This window comes from Falco naumanni, chromosome 7 (genome assembly GCF_017639655.2).
Source record: "Falco naumanni isolate bFalNau1 chromosome 7, bFalNau1.pat, whole genome shotgun sequence".
Taxonomy (NCBI): Eukaryota; Metazoa; Chordata; class Aves; order Falconiformes; family Falconidae; genus Falco; species Falco naumanni.
Window position 1 is genome coordinate 1,397,229 of NC_054060.1, and position 16,873 is coordinate 1,414,101.

General features: G+C 38.8%; 1 protein-coding gene across 9 annotated transcripts in view; it reads left to right on the top strand.

Annotated features, from left to right (window-relative positions):
- The window catches only part of NEO1 (neogenin 1), a 206,660-nt gene that overhangs the window by 80,199 nt on the left and 109,588 nt on the right, over window positions 1–16,873 (top strand). For all 9 annotated transcript variants that reach the window (XM_040600358.1, XM_040600353.1, XM_040600361.1 and 6 more), the window contains exons 3-5: window positions 1,349–1,624; window positions 5,443–5,596; window positions 14,828–14,964. In XM_040600358.1, coding sequence (XP_040456292.1) covers window positions 1,349–1,624; window positions 5,443–5,596; window positions 14,828–14,964 — 567 coding nt within the window. The remainder of the gene's footprint in view (window positions 1–1,348; window positions 1,625–5,442; window positions 5,597–14,827; window positions 14,965–16,873) is intronic.

Here is a 16,873-nt window from a genome sequence, read left to right on the forward strand (position 1 = left end):
CTTGTGGTGAGTTGGCCTTGGCTGGCTGCTGGCTGCCCACCCAGCTGCTCGCTCTCTCTGCTTCTCAGCAAGGTGGAGGGAGAGGAAAGAAGATTTAAAAGTTTGTGAGTCGAGACAGGGAGCTCACCCAGCAGTTAAAAACAGCCTCGACTTGGGGAAAACTAATTAATTTCTTGCCAATTACAATAACGTTGGATGTAAGAAAACAAAGGCAAAACCTAAAATACCTCTCCCTGCCCTCTTCCCATTTCCCAGGTTCAACTTCCCGCCTTCATTCCCAGTTCTTCTGCTTTCTGGTCCACCCTGGTTTCCCCTGGGTGGCACCTGGAGCTGCCCTCCTCCTCTCCTGCCTCCTGTCGTGCCCTGCCTGTTGCCAGGGCTGTTTCTCACACTTCCCTCTTGCCGTGCAGTGGTTTCTCCTTTCTTGGACGGCTCCCCCAGAGGTGCTGCCAGCTGTGCTGGCTGGCTCAGCTGTGGCTTCCGTGGGGCTGCTGTGGAAAGGGCTGGAACCAGCCCCAGCCACGGCTGGCACGGGGAGCTCCAGACAGTTCTCACAGAGGCCACCTTGGCAGCTCCGCCACTGCCAACACTGCGACATGGCCACCCAACCCAGACCTGAAGCCGTTCAGTGGGCTTCGGGCATTTCTGGAGAACTTTTTTACTCAAAAGGTGACATATTTGCTGTGCAGAGCTGCAGGGTCCTCATGGCAGTGGTAGCTTTGTGTTATGCTGTGGAGAAACTTGGTTCTCAGGTACGCTAACAGGAGAAGGATAAGTATTAGCACACAAACAAATGCAGTTTTACCTTAAGGCGTTGTGTAGCTGTGGGTGGTAAGCTGGGTGACTGTAGCCATCCGAGCTCTCTCCTTGTTCCTGTCTGCTGAGTGAGTGCTAGAGGGCATCTGCCTGCCGCTGCGGTGGATCAGCAGCTGTCGCAGGATGCGGTTCCGAGGGTGCTTACTGGGGGTACCAGGCAGGCACGCGCCTGGGTTTTGCCACTTCTGTGCGACACACTCCTTAAGGATAGCAGCAGCACTGGCGAAGGCAGCAGAGGTTACTTGCATGTCTCCTCCCAATTTAGAGGACTTTTGTTTCATTGTCAACAATTGCTTGCTTCTAAAATGACTTCTGTTTTTAAATCAGTACTTTTAGTATTGGCTTTATTTGCCTTTACACCAGCTGTGTTTAGCATTGTACTTTCAAATGTTAAGATTTTTAGAGTTGGAGAACAGCTTAATTGTTTTTAAGCTACATTCATAAATCTTGACTTGGACTTCACAGCTTTGGTGTCAACTTCAGAATATCTCTAATTCAGTACTTATTTAACTTTTCTATTTTGTATTTGCAGGCCTTCCCAGGTTCACAAGTCAGCCAGAATCATCATCTGTCTATAAAGGCAACAGTGCAATCCTTAACTGTGAAGTCAACGTTGACCTTGCACCGTTCGTGAGGTGGGAGCAGGATCGCCAGCCAGTCTTTCTGGATGACCGTGTATTTAAGTTACCAAGTGGAGCTCTAATTATTAGCAATGCTACTGATACGGATGGAGGACTCTATCGCTGCATCATTGAAAGTGGTGGGACCCCCAAATACAGTGACGAAGCAGAGCTCAAAATTCTTCCAGGTATTGAGCTATTTTTCTTTTTAAAATTAGTAATTAAAACATTAATTGACCAATAGGAGGAAAAACCTAATGAGTACTTACAAATGGGAACATGTGAGAATCTGCGCTGTTGCATTTTTCTGTACTTTTTGTTGAACTAAGCATGATGTGTGTTGTGGAAGCTAGTGGTTGGGTTTTTTCGAAGTAGCTTAAAATGAGTGTAGGCACTGCAGCTAAAGGATTTTGGCCCTCGGGAAGACCAGCCTGTATCTTGCACTTGGCAAACAAAAGCAAAATTGGTTACCAGTGTCTGAGGTTTTTGCAGTGGTTGGAGATAGGTCGGAGATATGCACATAGTTTTTTGCCATACTTAATAATGTAGCTTTTAAGGACATTCTGGAAAAGACTGCTTTTAAAAAGTCACTAGTAATACGCTTCCATTGTGACATGTTATGAAGAGGGAATTGCCTGTTTCTTTGAGTACAAACGTTTGGGGATTTCGAAGTTTCTCAGGCTTGAATCCTATATTTAAAATACTGTTGAAATTTCCAAAATAAATTGGTGCTTAGTCTGTTGTTCTTGGGATGCTTAAGCTGAGGCACTTTAAATTGTCCCAATATTTAGGAAGTTCTGAGTCCTTAAGCACTGGACCCTTTTGGGAAGTCTCCAGACCCTCAAAAGGGGAACGACTTTATTCTGAAAGTTTTAGCTATGCCTATTGTTCTGAAATGTTTAGATTTTTTTAGTAAGAAAAGATCAGTCCTGATGTAAACTGTTTGTACATTTAGTGTGTTCTGTTTCAAATGACACTATTGCACAGAGCCGTGGTCACCAGGCGTTCTAACAAAATTTGTTGGAAATTGACCAAGAAGCCAACAAGAATGTGAATTGCACTTTGCCAAACTAGGGAAATATGACCTGTATTTTGTATGGGTTTTCTTAATTATTTGCAGAACTTTATGCTGTCTCTCTGAATTAGTCTTCATGTTGGAATTCTGATTCAATTTTTACTGCTTGGAGAACTGCCAGAGAGGGCTGCTGAACTTTCACCTTTGGAGGCTTTCAGGGCTAGGTTGGGCAATGTCATGGTTGGCCTGACCTAGTGTTGGCAACTTCAAGCAGGTGGTGGCTTCTTCAGAGATCTCTATCAATGAATATTTCTGTTTTTCATGACTATGTCACATTTCTACTTAAAATGCCAAAATATACTTTTAAATACCCAAATTCTACAATGGCAACGCTCTTTGAAACTGATGTGTTTGCTACACTTTACAAATTAATCCTGCTTAAAGTAGAAATTTGTTTCATTGAGTTCTATAGCCTTTATGAAATGAAAGCCTTATATTTTCTTCAACTAAAGATGTGTTTTTGGAAGAATAGCACTTTTGGAAAAGATACTTAATTGAATTATTTTATTTTGGTTTGCCTTCGTGTTTCTGTGGCTTCTCAGGTGAACACTTAAGACTTTTCTGATTTTTGGCAATTGAAGATTTCCTGATAAACTTCCATATTGTGTTGATATTTCAAATTCTTTTGGCTCTAGATATAGCTTACTTGCTTTTGTAATGTTTTGCTAAAAGTAATTAAATATAACTCTATTAGGGAGTACAAGTAATGCTTTTTTCTTGCTTGGTCATGAGTCTGAAAGTGTTGATAGCGAAGTTTTCTGAAATCCCTCCCAGCAGGCATTTTTTTTTTTTTAAGTGGGATTAAACTGTTGAACAGAAAGCTGTATTAATCTTGAGTGGCCCCATAATTGATTGTTTGGTCTGAGATGGTTTTGAAGGAAGGATTTGAATGAATCTGTTCTTCATTCATTTTATTCCCTTTTTAAATAGTTACCTGATGTGTGTCTAACAGCGACCCCACTGCTCTGCCTCTAAATATCTGAAACACACCCAATGTGCGTTTGCATCGCACAGATTTGTGTCCACGGACAATGCTTTACTTTCTCTGATAGCAAGCTTCCATAGAGTGTTCAGTCTGCCTTTCACCTGCCCCTGAGCAGGAGGATGCATTTCTGAGCCCTGCTATTTAATAGCAGGTACTTTCACATACAGGAATGCAAGGAAGAAAATCACTTATTTTTTGAATCCAGTTCCTGTTGACCTGAAAACTGAGTGTGTTTTGGGGAGCTATAGAGCATTAATGAGTTCAAGTGATTCATACTGACTCCTCTCCCTAGTGTAATGATTGCTTGCTGGCAATCTGTTACCCATTTTTTGCAACTTGGCTTGCTCCATATGCTACTCCAGGTCACTCTCACTGCGTTACCCACCTGTTGTTCACACATGGTCTTATTTCTGGAGCAAGCAGACGAGTTCCTTCTAACAGGGAATATGGGCAGGGCCGCTGTGATCGTTTGTGTGTGGGCCTGAGGCAGATGGCGGGATCCAGGATCGCTCTAAGTTTGTCTCCAGGCCTGGTTCTCACAAATACCTTGGCAACCTCATCGTGTTACACCTTGGGGCATGTGCATGCCCTTAGCTTATTGCCATAAATGCTCGGTTATTATTTTTAGCATTTTGAGCTGAAGAAAACCAAACCCAACAATTTTCAGAAATTCCTGCAACTATTGCATAGGTCCCGGGTGAGACAGGGGCCAGATATGTCTGTGATAAGACACCAAATGTGCTTCAGAGAGCAAAAATTGCGTAGGTACAGAATAGCCTGCCCTGATTAGGTGGCCAAAAATAGTTTGAGCGCTTGTCCAGTTCTAGAGCTTACCTGTCATCAAATGTGTAAGTGCACATCTGAGTACAGAGAAGACAGCAATTAATGCAATGTAAACAGTGGGGTGTTTTGAGAAGTTGGCAGAAAGAGTTGGGATAACTAACAGCAGAAAGGCTGTAGCTGGTATGTAGGAACTCATTTACTCCAGTTACGGTGCAAAGCACATGCTGAAGTTACTGCAGTGACAAAGGGTACAAACTGCATCTTTTGTCCAGCTGTTGCTGAGGCCCCTTGATGAATTGCTCACAGTTCTAGTTAAAATTGATTTTAGAACCTTTTTCCTAAGGTTACTTTTTGAAGAGTCATGGATATTTTTAGGAAAGTAGAAAAATGGCCCTTTTGTCCTGAGTGTTTACTTGTGGTAGTTCAGAGTAGATTGCTGGACAGCCTTTACTGGGTGGGTATATGTTTTCAATTCTCACAATCAAAATGGCCTTTTCTTGTAGTAAATAAATGAGTAAATATGCACTTTGGTGGTGCTTGTTCTTAAGGGAGGAACAAAGAAACAAAAGCGTCCATTCAAAGCAAAACCAAAACTAATTCAGAGGGTTCACTGTTTCCATAAGGTTTGAAGACAGTAGTGGATTTTTGTTTTAATATAAAGCTTGTGTTGTTACTTCAGCAAGCAAGTTATCTAGTTACTTCATTTCACTTTGTGTTGGCTTTCTGCTGCATTAATTTCATTTTCCAGTGTGTAAAAGCACTTTCTCAGGCAGCTACCTGATGAAGTCAGGAGATTGCCCGAGGCTGGCTAGACAAAGTCAAGCCTGTACCTTTCTTTTATAAGTCTTTACTAGCTGGTGGAAGTTCCAGTTTCAGGGCTGTAGCTTTTAGCAAAAATTGTTTCCCAGGGAGTTTGAAGAGTCAGAATCCTGATGGTGGTGAACCGTTTGGCATGTCTGGAGGAAATGATAAAAAGCTGTTCATGCAGGAGGCTGGGAGAGTCTCTCACAGAAAACCATTTGTGTAGGTAAGATGGTGACTCAGTCCTGTGAAGAAGCAGGAAAGAAATTGGATGTTTCATGTGTGAGGGTTTTTTTTATTAATATGATCACCTTCTGATTTTGCGTCTGGTAACAACTTTGTCCTTTACAAAATATTTGCAGATCCAGAGGTGCCACGGAACTTGATGTTTGTGAGGCAGCCCTCTTCACTCACTAAACTGACTGGGCAAAGTGCAGTTTTTCCATGTGTTGCTGTAGGATTTCCAGCTCCATATATCAAGTGGACAAGAAACGAAGAAGAGCTTGTAACAGAAGGGTGAGTAATGGCTAACACATATATTTTAATATAACGGCAGGAATCCAGCCAGTTATGATTTCAGATCGGTGCAGAACTTGCTTTCTACTGAATTTTAAACCAGGAAAATAGAAGCTAGTTTTCAAATGCTGGAGAGCTTCTAGACTGTTATGACACGTATGCTAGTTCATGACACTTGCGGAACAATCTCGTATTTTTTTTTGCAGACATTGAAACCAAGAAATCTTATTTGAAGCAGAAGGGTTATTAAAAATGTATTAGTTTTAGATTGCTGCTGGAGTAAAAGAAGCAATTAAGGGAATAAGGATGCTGCAGAAAAGCTAAGACTTCTTCATGTTGGCATATTACGTGTCCAAAGCCCTGCACTTGCATTACTCTTTCTGCAATGAAAATGGCCAGTATGAGTCTAAGTGTTCCATAAGAAATTAATAAGTGTTTAAAGCAGAATTTCATAATTTGTCATTAAAAGAAAATATTAAAGTGTTAGGCATGATTAAAAAAAATTGTGGTCTTTCAGGAATGCATTAAGTGAAAACTGCTCTATCACACATTGTCATTGTGTATTAATTCAAAATAGTGTGGTAGATGGTATGTATAAGAAAGCAGAACAAACTTTATCAAGAAAATTTTGGTCCATCTACAAACAGATACTTGAATGTTCTCAATGTCCCTCAAAGTCAGTGGTGAGATTAATGCAGGAAGAAGTTAATTGTGAAGCAATGAGAGGTAAATTATATTGTGGCATGGCTGAAACAGAAAACGGCTAAAGGAATGTGCAGGTCTCTCAACAGGACCAGTAATAGTAATATATCTTTCTTTTGTCAGTTCTTAAATTAAAGAAATCTAGGGGCTTGTAATTTGAACTGTCTTTTTTTGAGAATACAAACTTCCATGGGTAATGACTAACAGTTCTAATACCACTGAGAAATTGTGTTGATGTCAATCTGATGGCATATGATTTAGATTCATATTATTTTGTAAATATAAGAAATCGCTCACATACAAAGGATGGTACAGACTCATTAGAGTTGCACAATCAAATCTGAAGAAATGTCAGAATAAATGTGCCTGGTAAGATCCTAATTTGTTTTTCTTGTATGTAAAATGATGTCATGTCATATTTTTATACATTTTTGCTGCTTTGCCCCCCCTTGCTCCATCCTTCTGTAGGTTATGTCACGTTCAGTGCTTTATGTGGGCTTTAAGCTTAGTTACTAAAGAGGTCTCCTTTTTTTTTTTTTTTTTTATATATAGACCATAAATTTTCAAATCCTGCTCTGAATACAGCTGTGCAGGCTGTCATGATAATCTCAGAGGACTTCACAAATATTTTTCTTTTCAAAATTCAGAGTGAGAAATGTTATTGGGCACCTGAGGCATAACATTAGTAAACATATTTAATATTTATATGTGCACAGTTTGAACCACGTAGACCTGATTTTTCAGAATATTTAACATTAGTTTTTAGCATTACGTCCCTTTGTTACAAGAAGGGGTTCCAGCTGTACAACTTGCTCTGTGAGCTGCGTGCCGGGGTGTCCGTGTGGGCAGTCAGAGCTCTGAGCGGTTCCTCTCTGCTGTCGCCAGCTCATTGCTTGAAGCCACTCTTACTTGAGCATCGTTCTGTCATCACATGGACACTGCGCTGAGGCAGCAGCAGGAGCCAAAAGGCTGACAGTTGTCCCCAAACATCGTTTTAGTAAACACTTCTCTGCTCTGGCACCAAATGAGCTGTGCGTGTTCTCTGCCGAGCCCAGGAAAGCCTCTCGCCAGCGTGGGGCTGCAGGGGCCTCTGGTCCTGGAGTTGGCTGGTTGTTGCACCCTCTGGGTGTGTATTCACTAGGGAGGATAAAGTTGAAAAGACAAAGAAATATTCCTCTTCCATTTGAAATAACTGTTTTCTTCTGCTCAAAAGCAGACCAAAAAGGAGTAGGTAAGAGTTTTGAACAATGAAAATTTTATTTCTTTTGACTTACTACAGTACAGAACCTTTCTGGTCTGGCTGAAGATGAGTGAGTAAAGTTACCTTGCTGATGAAATGGATTTCTTAGTGAAATGTGTGCTCATTATAGAGTTTAATTTTAACATAGGTAAAGGAGAAAATCTGATTTCTTTTTCGCTATGTAAGAGTAACATTCCTTCATTGTTTGTTAAATCACCAAAATCTGTCTGCTACTCATGACTGTGACTTAACAGAGAAGAGATTCAAGCAGCAGGCAAGAAAAAGTTCTTAAACTCCTTTTACCTTGACACCTATCATATTATTCTTTTGAATAGGATCTGGAAAATCTCTAGAACTAAAAATTAAGATTCTTTGTTGGAGTAAAGCCTGCAGTTAGACTGTTCCAAAATAAGTGCCTCAGCTTGTTATGCATGGTCTGTTAATTTAATTACAAATTAAATCACATTTAATTTGTTTTAAAATCCCTTTTTGATATAAAAGTAAGACTTTTCTTATTAGCATGGCTTTTCTTTTAACCCCCCCCCACCCCTCCCAATGATCCTTTCAACTGAACAGGTTTTAATGTACCTTGTGCCTGGGAAAAGCTCTTAAATGTCATGGGTTTTGTCTCTGTGCACACACTGCAGACAGTAACATACATATGTGTAGGTGTACACACATGTATATACATATGTATTGATACATGGCTGTGTGTGTGTATGGGGTTAGGAAACAAAACTCAGATAGCATGGTCAGGTGTGTCTCTAATTTTTACCCCTTTTTAAGTGCTTTAGGCATGCAACCTTATTTTTACTTTTGTCTTTTTAACTGTGGCAATTAATCTAATACAAAATTAAGTATTTTCCTTTCAGGCCATATTGCAAAGGAGAATATGTATAGGTATCTGTATTTATAGGAAAAATAGATTATTATTAGGGATTGGGATTGGTGGAGTTTTGGAATTAAATGTTTGTTATAAGACCTGAAAAAAGGTAAGGTGTTTAGATTTGATGGAGTATTTGTCAAAGTCTGCAATAAATTTATGTTAATAGATAAATATGAATAAACTTTAATGGTGGCAGTCTTGGCAGTTGTTGAAACAAGCAACCTGTAATGCAATATGTTGTGAAATCAGTTTGCTGTGATAAAATATTTTCCAAACTAATTTGAGTGAAAGAGCAGGGAGCTTTGAGTGTTGAGTGAGAAAATGGTGACATTAATGCAATGCTAAACGTTTCCATTATAGTAAAACTGTTAGAACTTGAAGGAATCCTTTCAGAGTTGTTAAGTTAAAGATTTTGAAGAAATGTAAGTGATAGTTACGCTGCTGACTTTTTTTTTTTTTGTTGTTGTTATAAAGTCATCCATCAAAGACTATGAATACCCAGGTTCTACCAGAACTTGGGGAAGTCTCAGTCCTGCGAAGAGTAAGAGTGTTTGGAGGAAAGTGTCTCTGCACGCTTCCACCATGGGTCTGCCCTTCTTTCGGCATTGCTGCCTGGCTTCGGTCTGCTCCTTTGATGCCTTTTTAGCATATTCACAATTTCAGAGATTAAAAAAACCCCACAAAGTTCAAAATTGGACCCGATAGCCTGTCACTGAGAGAAACATTTGACTTATGATGAAAGCATTTCATTGGATCAGCTTACTAGTCAAGCTGGTAATCTCTATGATATATAATAGTTTTCTCAGAAATACGTTGTTTGAAAAGGAAGGAAAAGGCTTAAATCCTGTTCTAGGATGAGATTTATGATGCCTGTGCTTATAGCTCCAAACTAGAGCTTCAAATAGCAGGCAAGCCCCTAGGCTTATACGTGTTTGTGTGTACAATCTTGTGATACAGGGTGTACTGCTCTGCTCATATAGTTCTTTAAGACTGGCTCTCTGAACAGACACCCACCCCGTCATACACGTGGTTCAGCAATGTGAATATACATTCTACTTTTTCAGCTGGATTTCCTCTGTATGCTCACAATGAGTAATATCTCTGCCAGGAATGTAGGAAATACTGAGAGAAATCGAAGGAAGTGGGGAAAGCCACTGAAGTATGAAGCTATTGGAATAAATCTTATGTCCTTTACAGAAAACCTTATAAAGTAAAATCTACTGTATTGTCAATATTACCTGATATAAAAGGCTATGATGGAAATGTTATATACAGGTTGAATGGTTTTGCTAACTTAGAGCCTTTCATACTTTTTTTTTTTTTAATGCCTTGTCTGGCTAAGGATCCTACTGCATGAGAGTCTGTTCTTTAGCAAACGCAGGAGTAATTTTGTGCTTTTGATAATTCTGAAATTGAAAAGTGAAGTTTCAGGTGAGGTGGCTGCCAAGATGGATTTTCAGAGCTTAGGGGGGGAGGTAGAGTTTCAAATGTTTGGAAGGTGATGTCCTGCTTTGAAACCTTTCCAGTGTGTGGATCAGTATGTGCTCAAACAGCATATATTATGTACCTCAATTTCTATTTGGACACTTACATGGAAGAAGTTACAAATACGTGTACCACAAATTCCTTAAAAAGCTACAGTAAATCTGTAAAAATTCTAAATCTGAAAAACAATTGAAAGGATTCTGAATGATAACATTATATTTTAATAAGGCTATTGAAGTACAGCTAACTTCGTGCGTTTGGGCCGTTCCATATAGCAGAGTTTTATGCCATTGAAAAACACCTACAGAAAACTATTGTGGTTGTATGGCTATTCATTTTCTAAAGTGAGGAGATCATAAAGCTGAGGCTGCATGTGCAGCATTAATTTTATGCTGTTGCTGTATGCGTTCAAATGAAGTCTTTAATTGTACAATCACATGCATACTCTTAGTGCGGGGTTTTTTTCTTTAATACTTTGCACAAATGTGTGATATTTTTCATTATTGCATATTGCTGTTTGTAAGGCAGTCTGAGCGATTTGTATTAAGTGAATTATACTTGCCCAATTCTGTAAAGGTTAAACGTAGCAGAGTAATTATGGAGATTTTTCTGGTAATAGATTCCACAAAATAATCTAATTTAGTGTCTGATTTTATCTGCTTTACTTTACCAAGACTGCAAATAGATTATAAGATGTTTTGGGAAGAGTAATTTAGAAGAGAAAGAAAAAGCCAAAACCTCAGGGTATAACTGGCTGTTTGAATGTAGTAAATTAATAAAGACTCGCTATATTTTGTGATAATGAAACACAAAAAAGCATGTGAGTTAGGTATCCAAAGTAGCTGAAGTAATTGTATATTATGAGTGTGTAACTGAGGACTGTATGGAATGCATATAAAAGGCTTGAATTTGATTTTCCAGTTCCCTGACATTTGAATGATCAATCTTTCTTGTTTTTAATGACACTTTAAATTATGTTATCCCTTTTACATTAAGCTGATTCTTTGTCTCCAGTGTCTGAAATCTGATTGCTTCACTCATGTGGCAGTGCTTCATTGTCCTTACAAAATTAAGATGTTTTTACTTTATCACAGAAGCACTTTTTGCTTTAAGCCCAGACCTCTTTCACAGCTAATGCATACAGAAGCAATCGCCAAGGAGTCTGACAGATTATTTTCTTCCATGTTTTTAACTGTGATGAGCTTGTGTTGGATCACATATTGGTAAACTCTGGACTCAACTCTAGTAGGTTTTCTTGAGGAAAAGAATCAAAGAGAATAAAAGCACGGCACGCAGTTTAGATGGCTGAAAACTGTATAACCTTGTTTCTTGACAAAAAGGAGAATTCATGCAAATGCTACCAAGTATGCAATGCAAGTAGTTTGTGAGATCCTTTATGACAAACTTTTGTTGCCTAATTTGACAATGTCCAGTAATTTTTAATAGTTTTAGTAAACATCTTAATTGCTAGTTAATAACCATAATAGTCTGCTGCCTGGCCATGCAGATGTTGCTTCACTTCCCCAGAGGTTGGCAATGGGAAAAAGAGCATCAATAAGGCACGTGTGGCTTTTAGATGGTTAATGATGGAAGCTGGTGGATATCCAGAAAAAGGCACTATATGTCATCAAAATGACACCAACATTCTGTGTATAGCCTTCTGTCATTCCTCTGCAGTTTTGTTCGTCTCGGCCTCTTGCATCCAGTCAGTTCTTCCTGCACAGCCTTCCTTCCCATTCTGTACCCTGACTGTGTCTCATAGCTCTAGCACATTCACGAACAGGCTTCATTTCTTTCTGCTTTCATCTTAGCCTTCAGCAGATTATATGCTACTAAGATTAATTTAATTCACCGTGAATGCTCAAAAAATAATCAAAGAAGCTATTTTACATAATAAAAGAAGACATGGAACTGCATATATGGATGTGTCAAGGTCCAGACTGGTTTTAGTGCAGCCTTAGCACATTTAACACGTCGTTCTCACAAATACGCTTCAGTGACATTGTTCCTGTTTGCTTTGCCGGTGTTTGTGAAGCTCTGCTTTGTTCGTGGGCTGTCGGTGTCCAGGTGCAGTCACAGAGGTTCAAGGCTCGGGAAGAGCATCGTTTTCTTAGATCTTGTTACATGGTCTTAGAATTTTCTCAGAAGGTCAGATTTGCCTTGGAGGTGGTATAGTCCAACGCTTCTAGGTTCCGTTTCTTTGTGCTAACTTCAACAGACTTGTGTGGTTTAAATGTAATTAATTTACCTGGACGGAATACAGGTAAGTAGAATACAAGGCAGGGGGAGAGTCATACAGTTTTGGCAGCTCCTGTTCACATCTCCTTTGTACAAATTTTTCTTGCTGAAGATAGGAGGTGGACCATCCTTCACTATCTTTGGTTACTACTAAAGCTCCTATTTTTTCTACATACTAATTTTTATCTTATCCGTGATAAGAGGCTTCTGCCTTTTTTTGGCTGCAGTGACAATAAAATATATATCTAGATAATCCGAGATGTATTTTCTTGTTTCCTTACTTTCTGTCCTTGAACCACTATTACGTGATTCTAAATCAGATTATAATGACAAACTTCTTGCTGTTTTTCTCTTGGATTAGAACCTGTTGGCAGTGCTGTCCACATACTCCTCTACTATTTTTTCAGGCATTCCTCTTTTTAAAGTACCTAATACATTTTTTCAAACTTACTGCTATCTTCACTCAGATTCCCTACACTTCTTACAAAACAAAGTTTTTGTAGTCCTCCTTTTACTAGATCATGGAAACAGGATGCCTTTCCTTATGGTATACCTGGATACCATCTCTCTGAATGCTTTTAAGACTGGTTTGTTTCACTTAATTCCAATAATGATTTTGTTTGCTCTGCTTTTAAGTGTATTGAATCCGAAATTTGATCAACAATTATAGTAGTATCGTAAATCAATGTTAAAGTGGTAATTAGGTGAGTCAAAAGTCTTTGTGTCCTAACAATTTACCTTTCTAAACAGGTAAAAGCATTGGTTCTACTAACATAATTACTCTAAGATTTCAAGTGGAGAAAGGAATTAGGTTGATTTTTGTACCTTGGCCACTCTGTAGAGACCAAAAAAGTTAATTGTTGTAATGTGCTTTTTAGTTAATATTTTGAAAGAATGCAATCCATTCCTGCTTGCTAAGCCATTGCTTGGTAATGCCAGAAAGGAAGCCATCAGGTATACTTTTTTTTTCTTTTCTTTTTTCAGCTGTGAATAAGAATGGTGTTGCATCAGCACCCAGTCATGATTTGTTGTCTCAGCTTGGGGGTTTTGGTACTGGTACTGGCATTTTGTTGTGGACGCTTGGAGTGATGAAGGACCTTGGAAACCTCTTGTACAAACCTGTATCACATAAAGGGGAATGCTGGTTGCAATGGGAGGAGAATGTGGCTGGAGGCTGGGGATACTACATTTAGCATAAAATGCTATGTTCATCTACTGCATTTAGCATAAAAAGCAGCTAGTTTATATGGGCTGAATTACAACACCACCCCCACCCCCCCTTTACAAGTCAGAGGGGGAAAATTCTGTACCAAAACTTTGTCACTTCAATGGATTTGTGTTTGAAGTTTTTTTTTAACTGCTTTCCCATCCTTAATTCTTACATCTGACAGAAATGGCCATCTTTTTACAAAGATCCAATTGCTACACATTATGAAATATACGTTACTGTTCCTTATGTTGTACAGGCGTAGGTCTGTCATTTTATGGTTCACTTAACTTTTCAAGCAGTAAGTCATTCCAGCTGTATCTGCAAGCGTGGGTTTGTTTGGTTTTTTTTAATGATGTGGTTATGTTATTTCATTTTCATTCTTAAGTTCTAGTTGCTATTGTCTCAATACCTTGAATCATATTTAATTAAGAACAACTGAAGCTGAAAGTGCAGGAAGATGAGCTACACTTATGGATTTGATATAGTTGAACTTAATTTTAAATGTGAAGCCACAATATGGAATTTGGTCATCTATTAAAAAATTCCTCTCTCTAACATGGTTCCCTGTAAATGGCACTCAGAAGCATTATGTGTAAACACTTCTTTAGTTTATGTAGACATTTTAGGCAGAGGACTTGTGAGTGTTTGTTGTGGTTTAACCCCAGGTGATAACCTAAGTACCCCACGCAGCTGCTTGCTCACTCCCCGCAACCCCCCGCAAGGGATGGAGAGAAGAATCAGGAGGAATGTAAAACCAGAGGGTTGAGATAAGAACAGTTTAATAATTGAAATAAAATGAAATGAAATTAATAACAACAACAATAATAATTACAATAACAATATAAACAGTAATGATAACAAAAACAATAAAAAATGCATTAAAATGAAATGAAATTAATAATAACAACAACAATAATAATAATGACAACAGTAACAATATAAACAGTAATGATAATAATAACAACAAAAACAATGAAAAAGAGGGAGGAGAGGAATGAAATCCGACGGGAAGGGAGAAAAGAAAACAGGTTGATGCATGATACATTTGCTCACCATCCACTGATCAATGCCCTGCCAGTCCCCAAGCAGGGATCGGGAGGCCCCAGCCAACACTCCCCACCCCACCCCATTCATACACTGAGCATGACATCCTTATGGTATGGAATATCCCTTTGGCTAGTTCGGGCCAGCTGTCCCTCCTCCCAATTTCTTGTGCCCTTTCACCTTCTTGCTGGCACAGCCTGGGAAACTGAGAAGTCCTTGACTTTAGTATAAAATTTACCCAGCAACAAGTACAACCATCGGTGTGCTATCAGCACTGTTCTCACACCAAATCCCAAACTCAGTGCTGCACCAGCTGCTAAGAAGAAAATGAACTGTCCCAGGTGAAACCAGGGCAGCACTTCTCTGGTGACACTCCGCTTAATTCTGTGTGTCCATCGAGTCACCTGTGTGTCCTGTTTTGCACAGCCATGGGAGATTGCTGCTGCTTGCGGGGGGCAGTCTGGAGGTCAGCGAGGTTACGGAGGAGGACGCTGGCACATACACCTGCACAGCAGATAATGGAAATGAGACGATTGCAGCTCAAGCAGAACTTACAGTTCAAGGTAGGTCAAATACTTAATTTTCAGAGAGAATGTATCTCCAAATGACTTTTCACAAGACCTATATTGTGTGAATAGTTAAAAACCTGGTTGTGTTTTGTGCCCTGTTTGGGGAAAAAAACCCAAACAAACAACCCCCCCCCCCAAAAAAAAGCCTACCACCCCCACAATTCTGTTATAAATACTGTGTTACGTGTTACTCTGATTTGTTGTTCAAACTGCTCATAATTTTGTAAATATTGAAATGATTAATTTGCTTATATAATGTATCTTGAGCGTGGTTAAAAGCTGTTGTACGTGCTCAAATATTATTCAACATGGTCAATGCCATAATTTTTAAATGGAGGACAAAGGTCACTGTGGGTAATCATATCTGAAAATTGGCCTATACTACTACTACTACGGTCTACTTTGAAAAGGAAGTATATAAAGTGTTTTTCATAATCCTTTAAATATTTTGTTGTTTTCAAGAAGCTTGACAGGAGGTAAAAGCTGAGATACGTATTCAGTAATGCTCTTGATTTAACGTGCATATAACTTCCTTGCTGATTCTGGAAAGCTGTTTTTACTAGAAACGGCACTGAAATGTTGATAATGTTGTTTTAAAAACATCTGACATAACCTGTGCAAATGAAGTACACTTGTTAGGGAGCAGGAAAAGAAGCTCGGCTTTTTCACCTTTCTTACATTTTTCAGGGATATCTTTTATTAATTTGATCTTAATATTGGTTTAAAATTCTTCTGCTAGGAGTTAATGGTATGTAAGAGTGGTTCATATATGCAGTATCCTTGTAAAAGCTTAACTGACTTTGTTTTACAATGGATTGTAGTAGTAGAAAGTTTGTCTTAAAAGCATGTTTGATGGGATACATTTAATCACTGAACAGCCCTAAAGGAAGGCTTGTCTATAGGCGAAACCTTTATGACCAAAAAAATTGTTTTACATTGTGTGATAATTATTCTTGTACCATGAAATGTTATGTAAGGGCATGTGAGCAGAGTTCTTGCTTCTCTATCAACAAAATGCGTGCAAGTTGGACAAATTTTAGTACTAAAGGCATGTGTATTTAAGGTCATGCAGTCTGTCTCTTGGAACATCTGAAACACGGCTGTGATTCTGGTATAGAAGAGCTACAGAAGATCAGTTGAGTTTTAAAAAATTATGTATGACAAGGGACAACAAGGTTGCTCAGTATTATTAACATTCAATTGTTAATATATTATTATATATTATATAATTAACATATAAACATTATAAAGATATTATTAACATAATAATATTAATATTAACAGCTAAAGTCTTTCTCTTCAGGAAGTGGAGTATGAAAGAAGGTTTATATTGGCATCTGCAGCATTTCTGCTTGATGTCGCAGCTGTATTTAACCTTGTCTATGTAAAACTGAACATAAACAATGCTGTACCTTGTTAACGAACATATGGGGGGAATATGCTCCTGAGACTACATTGTCAGTGCTCACTTTGCCCTGTTACCTGCCACTGGTACCTTAAGCTTCGTGTCGTGTTTTATTCCCTGCTGGTCTTGGCACTAGCTTTCTGAGCGTGTCTTTTGCTTTCAGCACGTTACTGGTACAGAGACATTTTAGCTTCTCTGCCCTTCGTTAAAAGTTGGGGAAGAAGATCTGAAAAATGCGTTTTCTGCAAGGCCTGTTCAAGTGCAGTATAGCTCTACTTTGGCTCGAAGTATTTTGAAAGCCAAAAAATTCTGGTCATGCATAAAATCCCTCACATCTTTCTTACCTTATTTCTTGGGCGAGAAGGATAAAGATCGCACCCTGTCTTTTGAAATACTTACATGCTTGATGCTTCATAGCACTTTACGATGGTTTTATGCAACCCACTGTGTGCTGTGTTTAATTCAGTTCCAACCTATATATTTTGCAGAATTGGCATG